The sequence below is a fragment of the Coregonus lavaretus genome, assembly GCF_964263955.1.
Source record: "Coregonus lavaretus genome assembly, chromosome: 3".
NCBI classification, from domain to species: Eukaryota; Metazoa; Chordata; class Actinopteri; order Salmoniformes; family Salmonidae; genus Coregonus; species Coregonus lavaretus.
The window spans coordinates 8,281,506-8,295,669 of NC_139990.1; the positions used below are offsets into that span (position 1 = coordinate 8,281,506).

The 14,164-nt window shown below is 43.2% G+C and overlaps 1 protein-coding gene across 1 annotated transcript in view; it reads right to left on the reverse strand.

Moving 5' to 3' along the window:
- LOC311121072 (uncharacterized protein) overlaps nt 1-14,164 on the reverse strand; it is a gene marked incomplete at its 5' end in the record, with an annotated part of 289,117 nt that overhangs the window by 106,842 nt on the left and 168,111 nt on the right. Inside the window, 2 exon segments of the mRNA XM_084157921.1 lie at nt 2,246-2,289; nt 13,898-14,000. Coding sequence (XP_084014047.1) covers nt 2,246-2,289; nt 13,898-14,000 — 147 coding nt within the window.

Below are 14,164 nucleotides of genomic sequence, written 5' to 3' on the forward strand. Positions count from 1 at the left end.
ACACACACACACACACACACACACACACACACACACACACACACACACACACACACAGCATTAATCTCTATAGGAGGTCAGTTTCAAGCCAAGTACTGTATGTGCAATATAGTTAAAAGTTTCTAAGTGAAGTAAAATCATATTACTTTGTTTTCTCTGTTTCCATATTTTTCTCCTTTAGTATTCTCCTTCCTTCACTGTGGCTACCTATATCCTCCACTAGCTGTCTGTTCTGTCTGTTTCTCTCCACCTGAAGGCCTGGAGGCTCGTCTTGTGACAGCGGGGTTGGGAGAGGTGAAAGACTTCTGTAAACAAACAAAGCTTTTTGTACTGCAGCATATATCTCTGCATGATCCTTCCTCAGGTACACACCTGTCTCCCTGTCTCCCTGGGTTATACACACACACTAGGACATACGCACACGCGCGCACACACACACGATTCTCTGGGTTAGAGATAAAGGTACTACTATACTCATCTTCCCCGAGTACCTACTAGGGGAGCATGCACATGCATGTGTGTGTGTGTGTGTTGCCTAATCTTTCTCCAACAAACATGGCTATATTCCTGGGTGTTTTGTTGTATTGCTGTGTGGTAGTGATCTCTGTATCTCCCTGCTTGGTAATCAGAATGGCTGGCTCCTATGTTAAAGATGGGGAGGGTAATGTGATTGGAATGCTAATCTGGATTGTTTTTGCAGAGCTGATTGTTTCCAAGATGGAAGCCGCCGCTTTTAGGGCTGTGGAAAACGATTAATTGTTATGCAAATGCCCATGGTTATTGTCATAATTGTATATATATATATATATATATATATATATATATATATATATATATATATAAAATAAATGCTTGTAAAGCATCATAATGCATTTAGAAAATTCATACCTAATAAATACAACACATCTTTGGTGACAGCCCTCGCTTGGAACATTTGGACATGAATCTTCTCCTCCCGACTGTGACGTTCTGCTCATAAAATGATTACCAACTTTATCCACCCAAAAATTAAACACTGCTACTGGTTAAACTTGATCTACTTGAATATAAAGTTGAATCCCCCTTCTCCTAAAACGAATGTATTAAGACGATTATGGCGAATATAGTTTTTTGTTCACAGTTATTATCCAGAATAGTCAGTAACATGATTATACAATAATTGAGACAGCCCTAGCCGCTTTGATGAATGGCAATCTCGACTTATTCCCTCTTACTTATATAGGGATTTCGTTACCATGCCAACCAGACAGTAATGCGTACTGTATGGGATTCAATTGTCTTGAATTGTGCTGTGATAACACTCTTGGGAGACAGTTTGTGAATGTAATGTTTTGAATATTTTTATATTTGATGATTTAAAATGTTAGATGTGTAAAATAAAGTTAAATTAGAACTCCAAAAGCCTTTGGTGAGCTGTGTAAATAATCTCCTTTTGAAGAATAATACAATCAATCAATCAATTAATCAACAGGTAACCTAGCAGGTGGATTCTCTAGTCACCTACATATCACCTATTGATTGGTCATGCCTGTCCTAAATCAGACTTGAATCTCATTGGTCAGTGTTCACCTGAGCTGTGCTCTCATTGGTCAGTGGTCACCTGAGCTGTGCATATCGATCCTCAAAACTATCCACTTTTCCACTAATTTCATAGTAGGCCTACTGTTAAAGGTCCAATGCAGCCGTTCTTATCTCAATATCAAATCATTTCTCTGTAACAATTAAGTACCTTACTGTGATTGTTTTCAATTAAAATTGTCAAAATAAACGAAAATAGCTTCTTAGCAAAGAGCATTTTCTGGGAGGTGTCTGGGAGTGGTCTGAATGGGGAGGGGAAAACTGAAAACTAGCTGTTATTGGCAGAGAGGTTTGAACTCTCTTTCTTATTGGTCTATTAACCAATTTAACGCCTGAACAGAGTGAAATTTCAGGCAGTCTTTTCAAACTGCTCTTACACTAAAAGGGCATTTATCATAATTTTCAATTTCACAGTATTATTCCAACCTCATAGTGTGGGCCTTAAAAATAAAAACAAACCAAATACGTAAAACATTTTTTTTGCCTTTGAGCGGTTGAGCATAGAAACAATTCTGTGTTTAATTGAATTATTCAATTAACACTGTGGCTGACATCTTCATTCAAATGTTTTCACTCTATTAACTAACTGAAGAAACCACACATCAAACATTGCAGATAACCAAGAGCACGTTTGTGTGTGAGTGGAGACAGAGTAAAAGTGACTTACGTGTTCCCATAGTCCCAGACAACACACTGAGGATCTGATGTGCCCTGCAAGAGACAAAAGAGAACAAGGAAAGATGAACTGTTACTGCCAGAGGAGAGGGGGAGTGGGAAAAAATAAGAGAGAAACAGTTCACTGCTTGAGGGGAATGAGTGAAGGTGTGTAGAGGATGGAAGGAGAGATAAACAGATGGACAAATGAAGAAAAAGAACAAGACAAAGGGAGGGAGAAGCTGTCTTCACCGGAGGACAGACAGTGAGAGGAGAGAGAGGAGAGATACACAGAGAGAGAGAGAGAGAGAGAGAGAGAGAGAGAGAGAGAGAGAGAGAGAGAGAGAGAGAGAGAGAGAGAGAGAGAGAGAGAGAGAGAGAGAGAAAAGATAATTACTTGACACATTGGAAATAATTAACGATAAAACAGAACGAACCAGAATACCTGACCACTGTGACTGACCCAAAGTTGAGGAAAGCTTTGACTATGTACATACTCAGTGAGCATAGCCTTGCTATTGAGAAAGGTTGCCGTAGGCAGACCTGGCTCTCAAAAGAAGACAGGCTATGTGCACACTGCCCACAAAATGAGGTGGAAACTGAGCTGCACTTCCTAACCTCCTACCATTGTAAATACAACCCATATTTATGATGACTTATTTTCCCTTTTGTACTCAAACAATTTGCATATCGTTACAACACTGTATATAGACATAATATGACATAATGTCTTTATTCTTTTGGAACTTTTGTGTGTGTAATGTTTACTTTACATTTTTTATTGTTTATTTCACTTTTGTTTATTATCTATTTCACTTGCTTTAACATTGTAAACATGTTTCCCATGCCAATAAAGCCCTTAAATAGAACATTTAATTGAGAGCGAATGAGAGAGAGAGAGAGAGAGAGAGAGAGAGAGAGAGAGAGAGAGAGAGAGAGAGAGAGAGAGAGAGAGAGAGAAAGGAAAAAGAAAGAGAGATATCCTATTTCTATTGGATATTATTTTAAGTAATTAACCAACATCTTCTACACTCCCACAAACTCCCTGCCATCCCAATCTAAACACAAACAACAATCCTCAAAGTCTAAACAAGCAGCCCATTCATTATCGACTAACTCCTAAACCATCGATTCACTGGAGCCCAAGCCAATCCCGAGCCAGGCTCATATCTACCTCTAGGTCTACCGGACGGGAGTAGCCAGCTAACTAGCTACTTGCTATCAGCTACCGTTAGCGGTTTTTCACCATTGTCCGTGGCCTGCACCACCCACCAGTCTGGACTATTATTCGGCCAGTCTGCACTGTCTGCACAGCGCGTTATCGACCCAGAACATATCAGTTTTTCTGCCGGAATCACTGGACCTTTATCTCCGGATTCATCGCTACCAGCTAGCTGCAACAAAATGGACGTTGTGGTCTGGCTAATCATCCTGAGCTAGGCCCATCTCCCGGCTATCTACCTCTCTGTCAACCGGACGGGACCACCTAGTGTTGACACGGAGCCCCGCCGATCCTACACGACTGATCTGCCGACGAAATCGTCTGATGTGGTTACAACAGGCTTCCCGTTACGACGTCGACCACGAAGATTCCATCTGCTAGCCCTGGCCCGCTAGCACACGCTCGCCGTGGCCTCTTGCTCGCTAGTGCTTTAGCAGCCCCCGAACTACCTCCGAACTATCCTACTGCTGTTCACCGGACCTTATGATAACTCAGCTATACAGCTGATGTCTGCTGGACTGTTCCTTTTTACGGTACCGCATCCTGTTTATGTTTAGCCTCAGCCCAAACTGTGTCGTCATTACCAGCTGTTGTCTTAGCACTCTCAAATTACACCTGTGATTGCTTTATGCCTCTCTCCCATCTCAATATGGTTAGCTTATTGTTGTTTCGGTTATTTCTAATTGTACTATTTCACTGTAGATCCCCCAGCCCAGCTAAACCTGCCTTAGATAGCTCCTTTGTCCCACCCCCCATACACGCGGAGACCGACTCAATTGGTGCCTCCAGTGATGCTATCTCTTTCATTGTTACCCAACGCTTAGGTTTACCTCCACTTTACTCATATCCTTCCATATCGTTGTCTGTACATAATGCCCTGAATCTTTTCTACAACGCCCGGAAATCTGCCCCCTTTATTCTATGTACCCAACGCACTAGAAGACCAGTTCTTAAAGCCTTTAGCCGTATCCTTATTCTAGTCCTCCTCTGTTCCTCCGGTGATGTAGAAGCTAACCCAGGCCCTGCAGCCCTCAGTATCACTCCTACTCCCCAGGCGCTATCATTTGCTGACTTCTATAATCGCAAAAGCCTTGGTTTCCTGCATGTAAATATATGAAGTCTACTTCCTAAGTTTGAGTTATTCACTGTGTTAGCACACTCCGCCAACCCTGATGTTTTAGCAGTGTCTGAATCCTGGCTTAGGAAGGCCACCAAAAATTCTGAAATGTCCATCCCCAACTATAACATTTTCCGTCTAGATAGAACTGCCAAAGGGGGTGGAGTTGCAATCTACTGTAGAGATAGCCTGCAGAGCTCTATCATACTATCCAGGTCTGTGCCCAAACAATTTGAGCTTCTACTTCTAAAAATCCACCTTTCCAGAAATAATTCTCTCACTGTTGCTGCTTGCTACAGACCCCCCTCAGCCCCCAGCTGTGCACTGGACACCATATGTGAATTGATTGCCCCCCATTTATCCTCAGAGTTCGTACTGCTTGGTGACCTAAATTGGGATATGCTTAATACCCCGGCCATCCTACAATCCAAACTAGATGCCCTCAATCTCACGCAAATTATCAACGAACCTACCAGGTACAACCCTAAATCCGTAAACATGGGTACCCTCATAGATATCATCCTGACTAACTTACCCTCTAAATACACCTCCGCTGTCTTCAACCAGGATCTCAGTGATCACTGCCTTATTGCCTGCGTCCGTAACGGGTCCGCGGTCAAACGACCACCCCTCATCACTGTCAAACGCTCCCTAAAACACTTTAGCGAGTAGGCCTTCCTAATTGACCTGGCCCAGGTATCCTGGATGGATATAGATCTCATTCCGTCAGTAGAGGATGCCTGGTTGTTCTTTAAAAGTAATTTCCTCTCAATCTTAAATAAACATGCCCCATTCAAAAAATACAGAACTAAGAACAGATATAGCCCCTGGTTCTCCTCAGACTTGACTGCCCTTGACCAGCACAAAAACATCCTGTGGCGTACTGCATTAGCATCAAATAGCCCCCGCGATATGCAACTTTTCAGGGAAGTTAGGAACCAATATACACAAGCAGTCAGGAAAGCAAAGGCTAACTTTTTCAAACAGAAATTTGCATCCTGTAGCACTAACTCCAAAAAGTTTTGGGACACTGTAAAGTCCATGGAGAATAAGAGCACTTCCTCCCAGCTGCCCACTGCACTGAGGCTAGGAAACACTATCACCACCGATAAATCTACAATAATCGAGAATTTCAACAAGCATTTTGCTACGGCTGGCCATGCTTTCCACCTGGCTACCACTACCCCGGCCACCAACTCTGCACCCTCCGCTGCAACTTGCCCATGCCCCCCCCCCGCTTCTCCTTCACACAAATTCAGACAGCTGATGTTCTGAAAGAGCTGCTAAATCTGGACCCCTACAAATCAGCTGGGCTAGACAATCTGGACCCTTTCTTTCTAAAACTAGCCGCCGAAATTGTCGCAACCCCTATTACTAGTCTGTTCAACCTCTCTTTCGTAACGTCTGAGATCCCCAGAGATTGGAAAGCTGCCGCGGTCATCCCCCTCTTCAAAGGGGGTGACACTCTAGATCCAAACTGTTACAGACCTATATCCATCCTGCCATGCCTTTCGAAAGTATTTGAAAGCCAAGTTAACAAACAGATCACCGACCATTTCGAATCCCTCCGTACCTTCTCCGCTATGCAATCCGGTTTCCGAGCTGGTCATGGGTGCACTTCAGCCACGCTCAAGGTCCTAAACGATATTATAATCGCGATCGATAATAGACAGTACTGTTCAGCCGTCTTCATCGACCTGGCCAAGGCTTTAGACTCTGTCAACCACCGCATTCTTATTGGCAGACTAAATAGCCTTGGTTTCTCAAATGACTGCCTCGCCTGGTTCACCAACTACTTCTCAGATAGATTTCAGTGTGTCAAATCGGAGGGCCTGTTGTCTGGACCTATGGCAGTCTCTATGGGGGTGCCACAGGGTTCAATTCTTGGGCCGACTCTTTTCTCTGTGTATATCAATGATGTCGCTCTTGCTGCTGGTGACTCTCAGATCCACCTCTACGCAGACAACACCATTTTGTATACATCTGGCCCTTCATTGGACACTGTGTTAACAAACCTCCAAACGAGCTTCAATGCCATACAACACTCCTTCAGTAGCCTCCAACTGCTCTTAAACACTAGAAAAACTAAATGCATGCTCTTCAATCGAACGCTGCTGGCACCCGCCCACCCGACTAGAATCACCACTCTCCACGGGTCTGACCTAGAGTATAAAACTACAAATACCTAGGTGTCTGGTTAGACTGTAAACTCTCCTTCCAGACTCACATTAAGAATCTCCAATCCAAAGTTAAATCTAGAATCGGCTTCCTATTTCGCAACAAAGCCTCCTTCACTCATGCTGCCAAACATGCCCTCGTAAAACTGACTATCCTACCGATCCTTGACTTCGGCGATGTCATTTACAAAATAGCCTCCAACACTCTACTCAGCAAATTGGATGTAGTCTATCACAGTGCCATCCGTTTTGTCTCAAAAGCCCCATACACTACCCACCACTGTGACCTGTACGCTCTTGTTGGCTGGTCCTCACTACATGTTCGTCGTCAAACCCACTGGCTCCAGGCCATCTATAAATCACTGCTAGGCAAATCCCCGCCTTATCTTAGCTCATTGGTCACCATAGCAGCACCCACCCGTAGTCTGCGCTCCAGCAGGTATATCTCACTGGTCATTCCCAAAGCCAACACCTCCTTTGGCCGCCATTCCTTCCAGTTCTCTGCTGCCAATGACTGGAACGAATTGCAAAAATCTCTGAAGCTGGAGACTCTTATCTCCCTCACTAACTTTAAGCATCAGTTGTCAGAGCACCTTACCGATCACTGCACCTGTACACAGCCCATCTGAAATTAGCCCACCCAACTACCTCTTCCCTATATTGTTATTTATTTTGCTCATTTGCACCCCAGTATCTCTATTTGCACATCATCTCTTGCACATCTATCATTCCAGTGTTAATACTAATTGTAATTATTTTGCACTTTAGCCTATTTATTGCCTTACCTCCATAACTTGCTACATTTGCACACACTGTATATATATTTTCTGTTGTATTTTTTGACTTTATGTTTTTTTACCCCATATGTAACTCTGTGTTGTTGTTTTTATTTCACTGCTATGCTTTATCTTGGCCAGGTCGCAGTTGTAAATGAGAACTTGTTCTCAACTGGCTTACCTGGTTAAATAAAGGTGAAATAAAAATAATAAATAAAAAATCCCACTGAGTAAAACAGCCTGTGATTGGCTAACCAAAGCTCAGAGGTGCGTATATAGCATTCCTGAGGATGAGTCTCCATGACTCAATAAGGGAATTGATTGGAGAATCGATTAGCTCTAATTGACTAATCCATGCTCGCTCCACCAGTGAGCAGCAGTGATCAGTGAATCGATTGCTCTGGTCTAATTGAATAATCTGGACTCGATCCATGCACTATATACGTCTCGATATGTTTTATTGTACTGAGGACGAATGATTGGATTTTAGGAGTGTCCCAGTCCAGTCTATGACCTGATGAGGCAACTCTCTATTCCAGCCAAGCATTACAAAGACCAATAAACTAATCGTTGCCTTAATGCAGACAATGAGGAAAGCCAATTCTACCAGTCCAAAGATGGTCGATGGCAGTGTAAGAAGAAACCTGTGGACTAGTGTGGCGATGCACTCACATACAGGAAAGCTACACTTTTAGCATCTCAGAATCTGAATACAGAAATTCCTGGTCCTCCAGCGAAGAAAATAAAATCCAGCCCTTTCTGTTTTAGCTACCCATAGATTAGAAGCCATCGCTGGGGAGGTAGGGGAGGAAGGGTGCCAATCAGTGATTTTGTTATGGGCATGCATAATTCAAGCTTCCCTTTGAGGCCCATCTGTTAATGAAGGGGAGTCTCCCCCTGGTGGTGGAGGATATTATTACACTGGTCCCCCGTGAAAAGTGAGGATACTGCCTAGGGTTTCTTCCTAAATGACACCCTATTCCCTATATAGTGCACTACATTTGACCAGACCTCATAGGGCTATGGTAAAGTAATGCACTAAATACGGAATAGGGTGCCATGTAGTGCACTACTTTTGGCAGGACCATATGGGCCTCATACATTTGCCCTACTATTCTGATGGATGTACAGGTTTCCAATGCCTTGGGTCATCCAACTCACCTCCCTTTATTGGAAGATATAGAAAATAATGCTAATTCAGATTATTGAGGTGGCTCCTAAGAATGGTCCTTCCTTCCTTCCTTCCTTCCTTCCTTCCTTCCTTCCTTCCTTCCTTCCTTCCTTCCTTCCTTCCTTCCTTCCTTCCTTCCTTCCTTCCTTCCTTCCTTCCTTCCTTCCTTCCTTCCTTCCTTCCTTCCTTCCTTCCTTCCTTCCTTCCTACCTTCCTTCCTTCCTTCCTTCCTTCCCTCCCTCCCTCCCTCCCTCCCTCCCTCTCTCCCTCTCTCCCTCAAGGTCATAGCTGATCTGTCCTGACTATATAGTGCACATTGGGACAGAAACCTCGATTCCATTTATCCACTTTTACATTTACATTTTAGTCATTTAGCAGACGTTCTTATCCAGAGCGACTTACAGTTAGTGAGTGCATACATTTTCATACACTTCTTGACAGAACAGTGATTTCCACAGAAGAAGGAGTGATGCATCATTTATGTATCCAGGCAGCACAGCCAGAGGAAGCGTGGACCAAAGTTTGATGGACGACAACTCTTTGTTTCAGCTCGCTCACACAACGGGTGTCATCTACATCACAAGTCCCTCAGAACTCATTAGCCTCCGATGCTACGTGGTGTAGCGCCGTCTGCTAGCATTCAGCCATCAATCATCAGTCAGACGAACTAGCCGTATGCTAACGCTAGCTCCATTACGACTGACAACAGGGTACTCCCACACTGTCTGGCTCAGTCTTTAGCATGGACACATCACATATTACCTGTGTCTGCTTCACCAGTAGGCTTCCTAGCAAAAGACTGAGGAGAGATCTAACGCCTAATATCTGTGGATGGTAGTTATTATATTTTGTATAAATGTTTTTATTTATACACAAGCACCTACAGTACATCTTTATATTCATGGTAACTGAACATTCACTACCAATGTGTAGTATGTTCACATGCACTATCGGTCAAAAGTTTTAGAACACCTACACATTCAAGAGTTTTTCTTACTTTTTACTATTTTCTACATTGTAGAATAATAGTGAAGACATCAAAACTATGAAATAACACATATGGAATCATGTAGTAACCAAAAAAGTGTTAAACAAATAAAAATATATTGTATATTTGAGATTCTTCAAATAGCCCCCCTTTGCCTTGATGACAGCTTTGCACACTCTTGGCATTCTCTCAACCAGCTTCACCTGGAATGCTTTTCCAACAGTCTTGAAGGAGTTCCCACATATGCTGAGCAATTGTTGGCTGCTTTTCCTTCACTCTGCGGTCCGACTCATCCCAAACCATCTCAATTTGGTTGAGGTCCGGGGATTATGGAGGCAAGGTCATCTAACGCAGCACCCCATCACTCTCCTTCTTGATAAAATAGCGCTTACACAGCCTGGAGGTGTGTTGGGTCATTGTCCTGTTGAAAAGAAAATGATAGTCCCAAACCAGATGGGATGGCGTATCGCTGCAGAATGCTGTGGTAGCCATGCTGGTTAAGTGTGCCTTGAATTCTAAATAAATCACAGATAGTGCCACCAGCAAAGCACCCACACACCATAACACCTCCTCCTCCATGCTTTACGGTGGGAAATACACATGCGGCGATCATCCGTTCACCCACACCGCGTCTCACAAAGACACAGCGGTTAGAACCAAAAATCTCACATTTGGACTCCACCACCCAAGCAAGTCTCTTCTTCTTATTGGTGTCCTTTAGTAGTGGTTTCTTTGCAGCAATTCGACCATGAAGGCCTGATTCACACAGTCTCCTCTGAACAGTTGATGTTGAGATGTGTCTGTTACTTGAACTCTGTGAAGCATTTATTTGGCCTGCAATTACTGAGGCTGGTAACTCCAATGAACTTGTCCTCTGCTGCAGAGGTAACTCTGGGTCTTCCATTCCTGTGGCGGTCCTCATGAGAGCCAGTTTCAATATAGCGCTTGATGGTTTTTGCGACTGCACTTGAAGAAACTTTCAAAGTTCTTGAAATGTTCCATATTGACTGACCTTCATGTCTTAAAATAATGATGGACTGTAGTTTCTCTTTGCTTATTTGAGCTGTTCTTGCCATAATATGGACTTGGTCTTTTACCAAATAGGGATACCTTCTGTATACCCCCTCTACCTTGTCACAACACAACTGATTGGTTCAAACACATTAATAAGGAAAGAAATTCCACAAATTAACTTTTAAGAAGGCACACCTGTTAATTGAAATGCATTCCAGGTGACTACCTCATGAAGCTGGTTGAGAGAATGCCAAGATTGTGCAAAACTGTCATCAAGGCAAAGGGTGTCTATTTGAAGTTACTACATGATTCCGTATGTTATTATATGATTCTACAATGTAGAAAATAGTAAAAATAAAGAAAAACCCTTGAATGAGAAGGTGTTCTAATACTTTTGACCGGTAGTGTATGTGTGATGCTAGGCAGCCATTTTGAGCCACACAACTAAAACATTGTGTCATAGAAGTGAGGAATTACTAAAATTAGCTGCCCTGAGTACTCAAGAAAGATAAATACTTGAGAAAATGTGCTGTAGAATATCAAGTGTTCAACAAAACTCTGGTGAAGAGAACCACTAAACGACCAGGGGAAGGACAGTCCTTGGTATCGGCTGGACTTTCTGCCCTCCTTCATCTTAATCAACAGGACACACACACACACACGCACACATACACACACACACACGCACGCTCACTCACTCACTCACTCACTCACTCACTCACTCACTCACTCACTCACTCACTCACTCACTCACTCACTCACTCACTCACTCACTCACTCACTCACTCACTCACTCACTCACTCACTCACTCACTCACTCACTCACTCACTCACTCACTCACTCACTCACTCACTCACTCACTCACTCACTCACTGTATGGGCAGTTGGGACCAGATGTCTTCACAGTGAGGACAAGGCCCAGTACTGGGATCTCAACACACCCCTCCGCCTCCCCCCTCAGCCTCTCCCCTCCCTCAACATCTGTCGCTACTTCAGCATCTGGGCCTTGGCTTCCTGGCCAAAGTCCCCCCCCCCCCGCAGCTGCAGGGTATGACTCGCATATGCACACAGGCGCACACACACTCACACACACTTGGCCAAGGTCTTCTACCCCCAACAGCTGCAGACCACAAGATTACCAAGAAATCCCAGAGAAAGTGGAGAAGACTTTCTGTGTGAGTGTGTGGCTTTATGTGTGTGTATGTGTGTGCACGCGTGTGTGTGTATTTGTGTGGGTACAGGTCTATGTTTGTGCCAGGATTTAGTTAGTCTTACATCTCTAGTATACGCAGTGTATGTCCTACACAATGCCCTACCACAGGGGTCTAGACCATAGCTGTTCTCTCTCTGTAGGAATCTGAGGTTTCAATGGAGAATCAGCATGTTGATTCTCAGCAGGAGAAATTCAAAAAGTTCCTACTGACATTGGATAGCTTCCTATCCTGTCTCCTCTCTACATCTCTATGGAACACAGCTGATATGATATGGGAGAGAGAGAGAGAGAGAGAGAGAGAGAGAGAGAGAGAGAGAGAGAGAGAGAGAGAGAGAGAGAGAGAGGAAGACAGAGAAGTAGAGTGCAGAGAGACAGCGAGACAGAGAGAGAAAGCAAGAACAGCGAGATAGAGAGAGAGAGAGAGAGAGAGAGAGAGAGATACAGAGAGAGATACAGAGAGAGAGACAGATACAGACAGACAGAGAGAAAGAAGATGTACTGTAATACTGAGGCTATGACACATCATTATGAGGCTATGACACATCATTGTAAGGCTAATATACATCATTATGAGGCTATGACACATCACTATCAGGCTATGACACATCATTATCAGGCTATGACACATCATTATCAGGCTATGACACATAATTATCAGGCTATGACATCATTATCAGGCTATGACACATCATTCTCAGGCTTTGAAACATCATTATCAGGCTATGACACATCATTATCACGCTATGACACATCATTATCAGGCTATGACACATCATTATCAGGCTATGACACATCATTATCAGGCTATGACACATCATTATCAGGCTATGACACATCATTATCAGGCTATGACACATCATTATCAGGCTATGACATCATTATCAGGCTATGACACATCATTCTCAGGCTTTGAAACATCATTATCAGGCTATGACACATCATTATCACGCTATGACACATCATTATCAGGCTATGACACATCATTATCAGGCTATGACACATCATTATCAGGCTATGACACATCACTATCAGGCTATGACACATCATTATCAGGCTATGTCATAATAGGGCAATGACTGCTCTCCTACTACCTCTGAGCTTTGGTTCTATGATGGGTTAAAGCACATAATAGCTGGTCTACATTGTAACTGGTATATGTAGTGTTATGACTAGACTATGTACAGGGTTGGGTAGTAACGGATTACATGTATTGAACTGAAGAAGTTTAAGCTGCCCATAAATCATTGTTTTGCGACCAGTGGACAGCCAGTGAAAAATGCGCTCTTGCAACAGCTGCATAGTGTGGATCCCCAGCCTATGGAAAAAAGTTTGAGGGCGTTCCTCCCTTCTAAACTCCTCCTTGGTAACAAGGTTAATTTAAGAAGACCACCAGTGGGGCTTTTATTGCTCAATCTAATTTGTCCATTGGCCTAATGGACACATGCTCAAACTCCCACATCTTTGATAGACTTAAACAGCTTCAAGTTATCAAGATATCAAAGTGTCACCAACAAAAACGTAAACAATAGCCGCATATGGCATACATTTTTCACATGTAAATAGTTAATTGGAATGACTGGAAATCATACAGACTTTGGTTTTTAATGTAAAGCTATAGCCTAATCAGATCATTATCTGTAGTAGAAAGCAATGGGTTAGTAGAAGCCTACATAACCAACCCATAAAGTAAAATGCAACATCCATTTATGGCCAGCTATGTAAACTCTAACATTGATTTATCTTGCAATAGATGTTGTTTAATGGCTGATATTCATTTGTGTCTTTTTCTAATGCCTCGAGGGGAAAGTAATCTAAAAGTAACTGAAAGTAATCAGACTACGCTACTGAGTTTAGGTAATCCAAAAGTTACGTTACTGATTACAATTTTGGACAGGTAACTAGTAACTAACAGATTACATTTAGAAAGTAACCTACCCAAAAATGTCTACGTAGGATTATAACCAGGCTATGTCATGTTATACTTACGTTGAGCAGCGGGGACAGCTCCACCACCACCATGGGTTCACTGGGTTTGGGTTCTGGTCGGACCGTCACCGTCAGAATCTTCGAGTTGATCACAGCAGGGGCTCTGAAAAAAAGAGAGACAGAGAGAATGGAATGAGTCTGGTTAAAAATCCAAAAAGAGCAAGATCGCAGGGTTGAGTGGGGTGGAGGGGGTAAGGTTGGATGTTGTGTGTGTGTGTGTGCATGTGTGTGTGTGCGTGTCAGCAAGCCTCAATAGCAGGAACATGG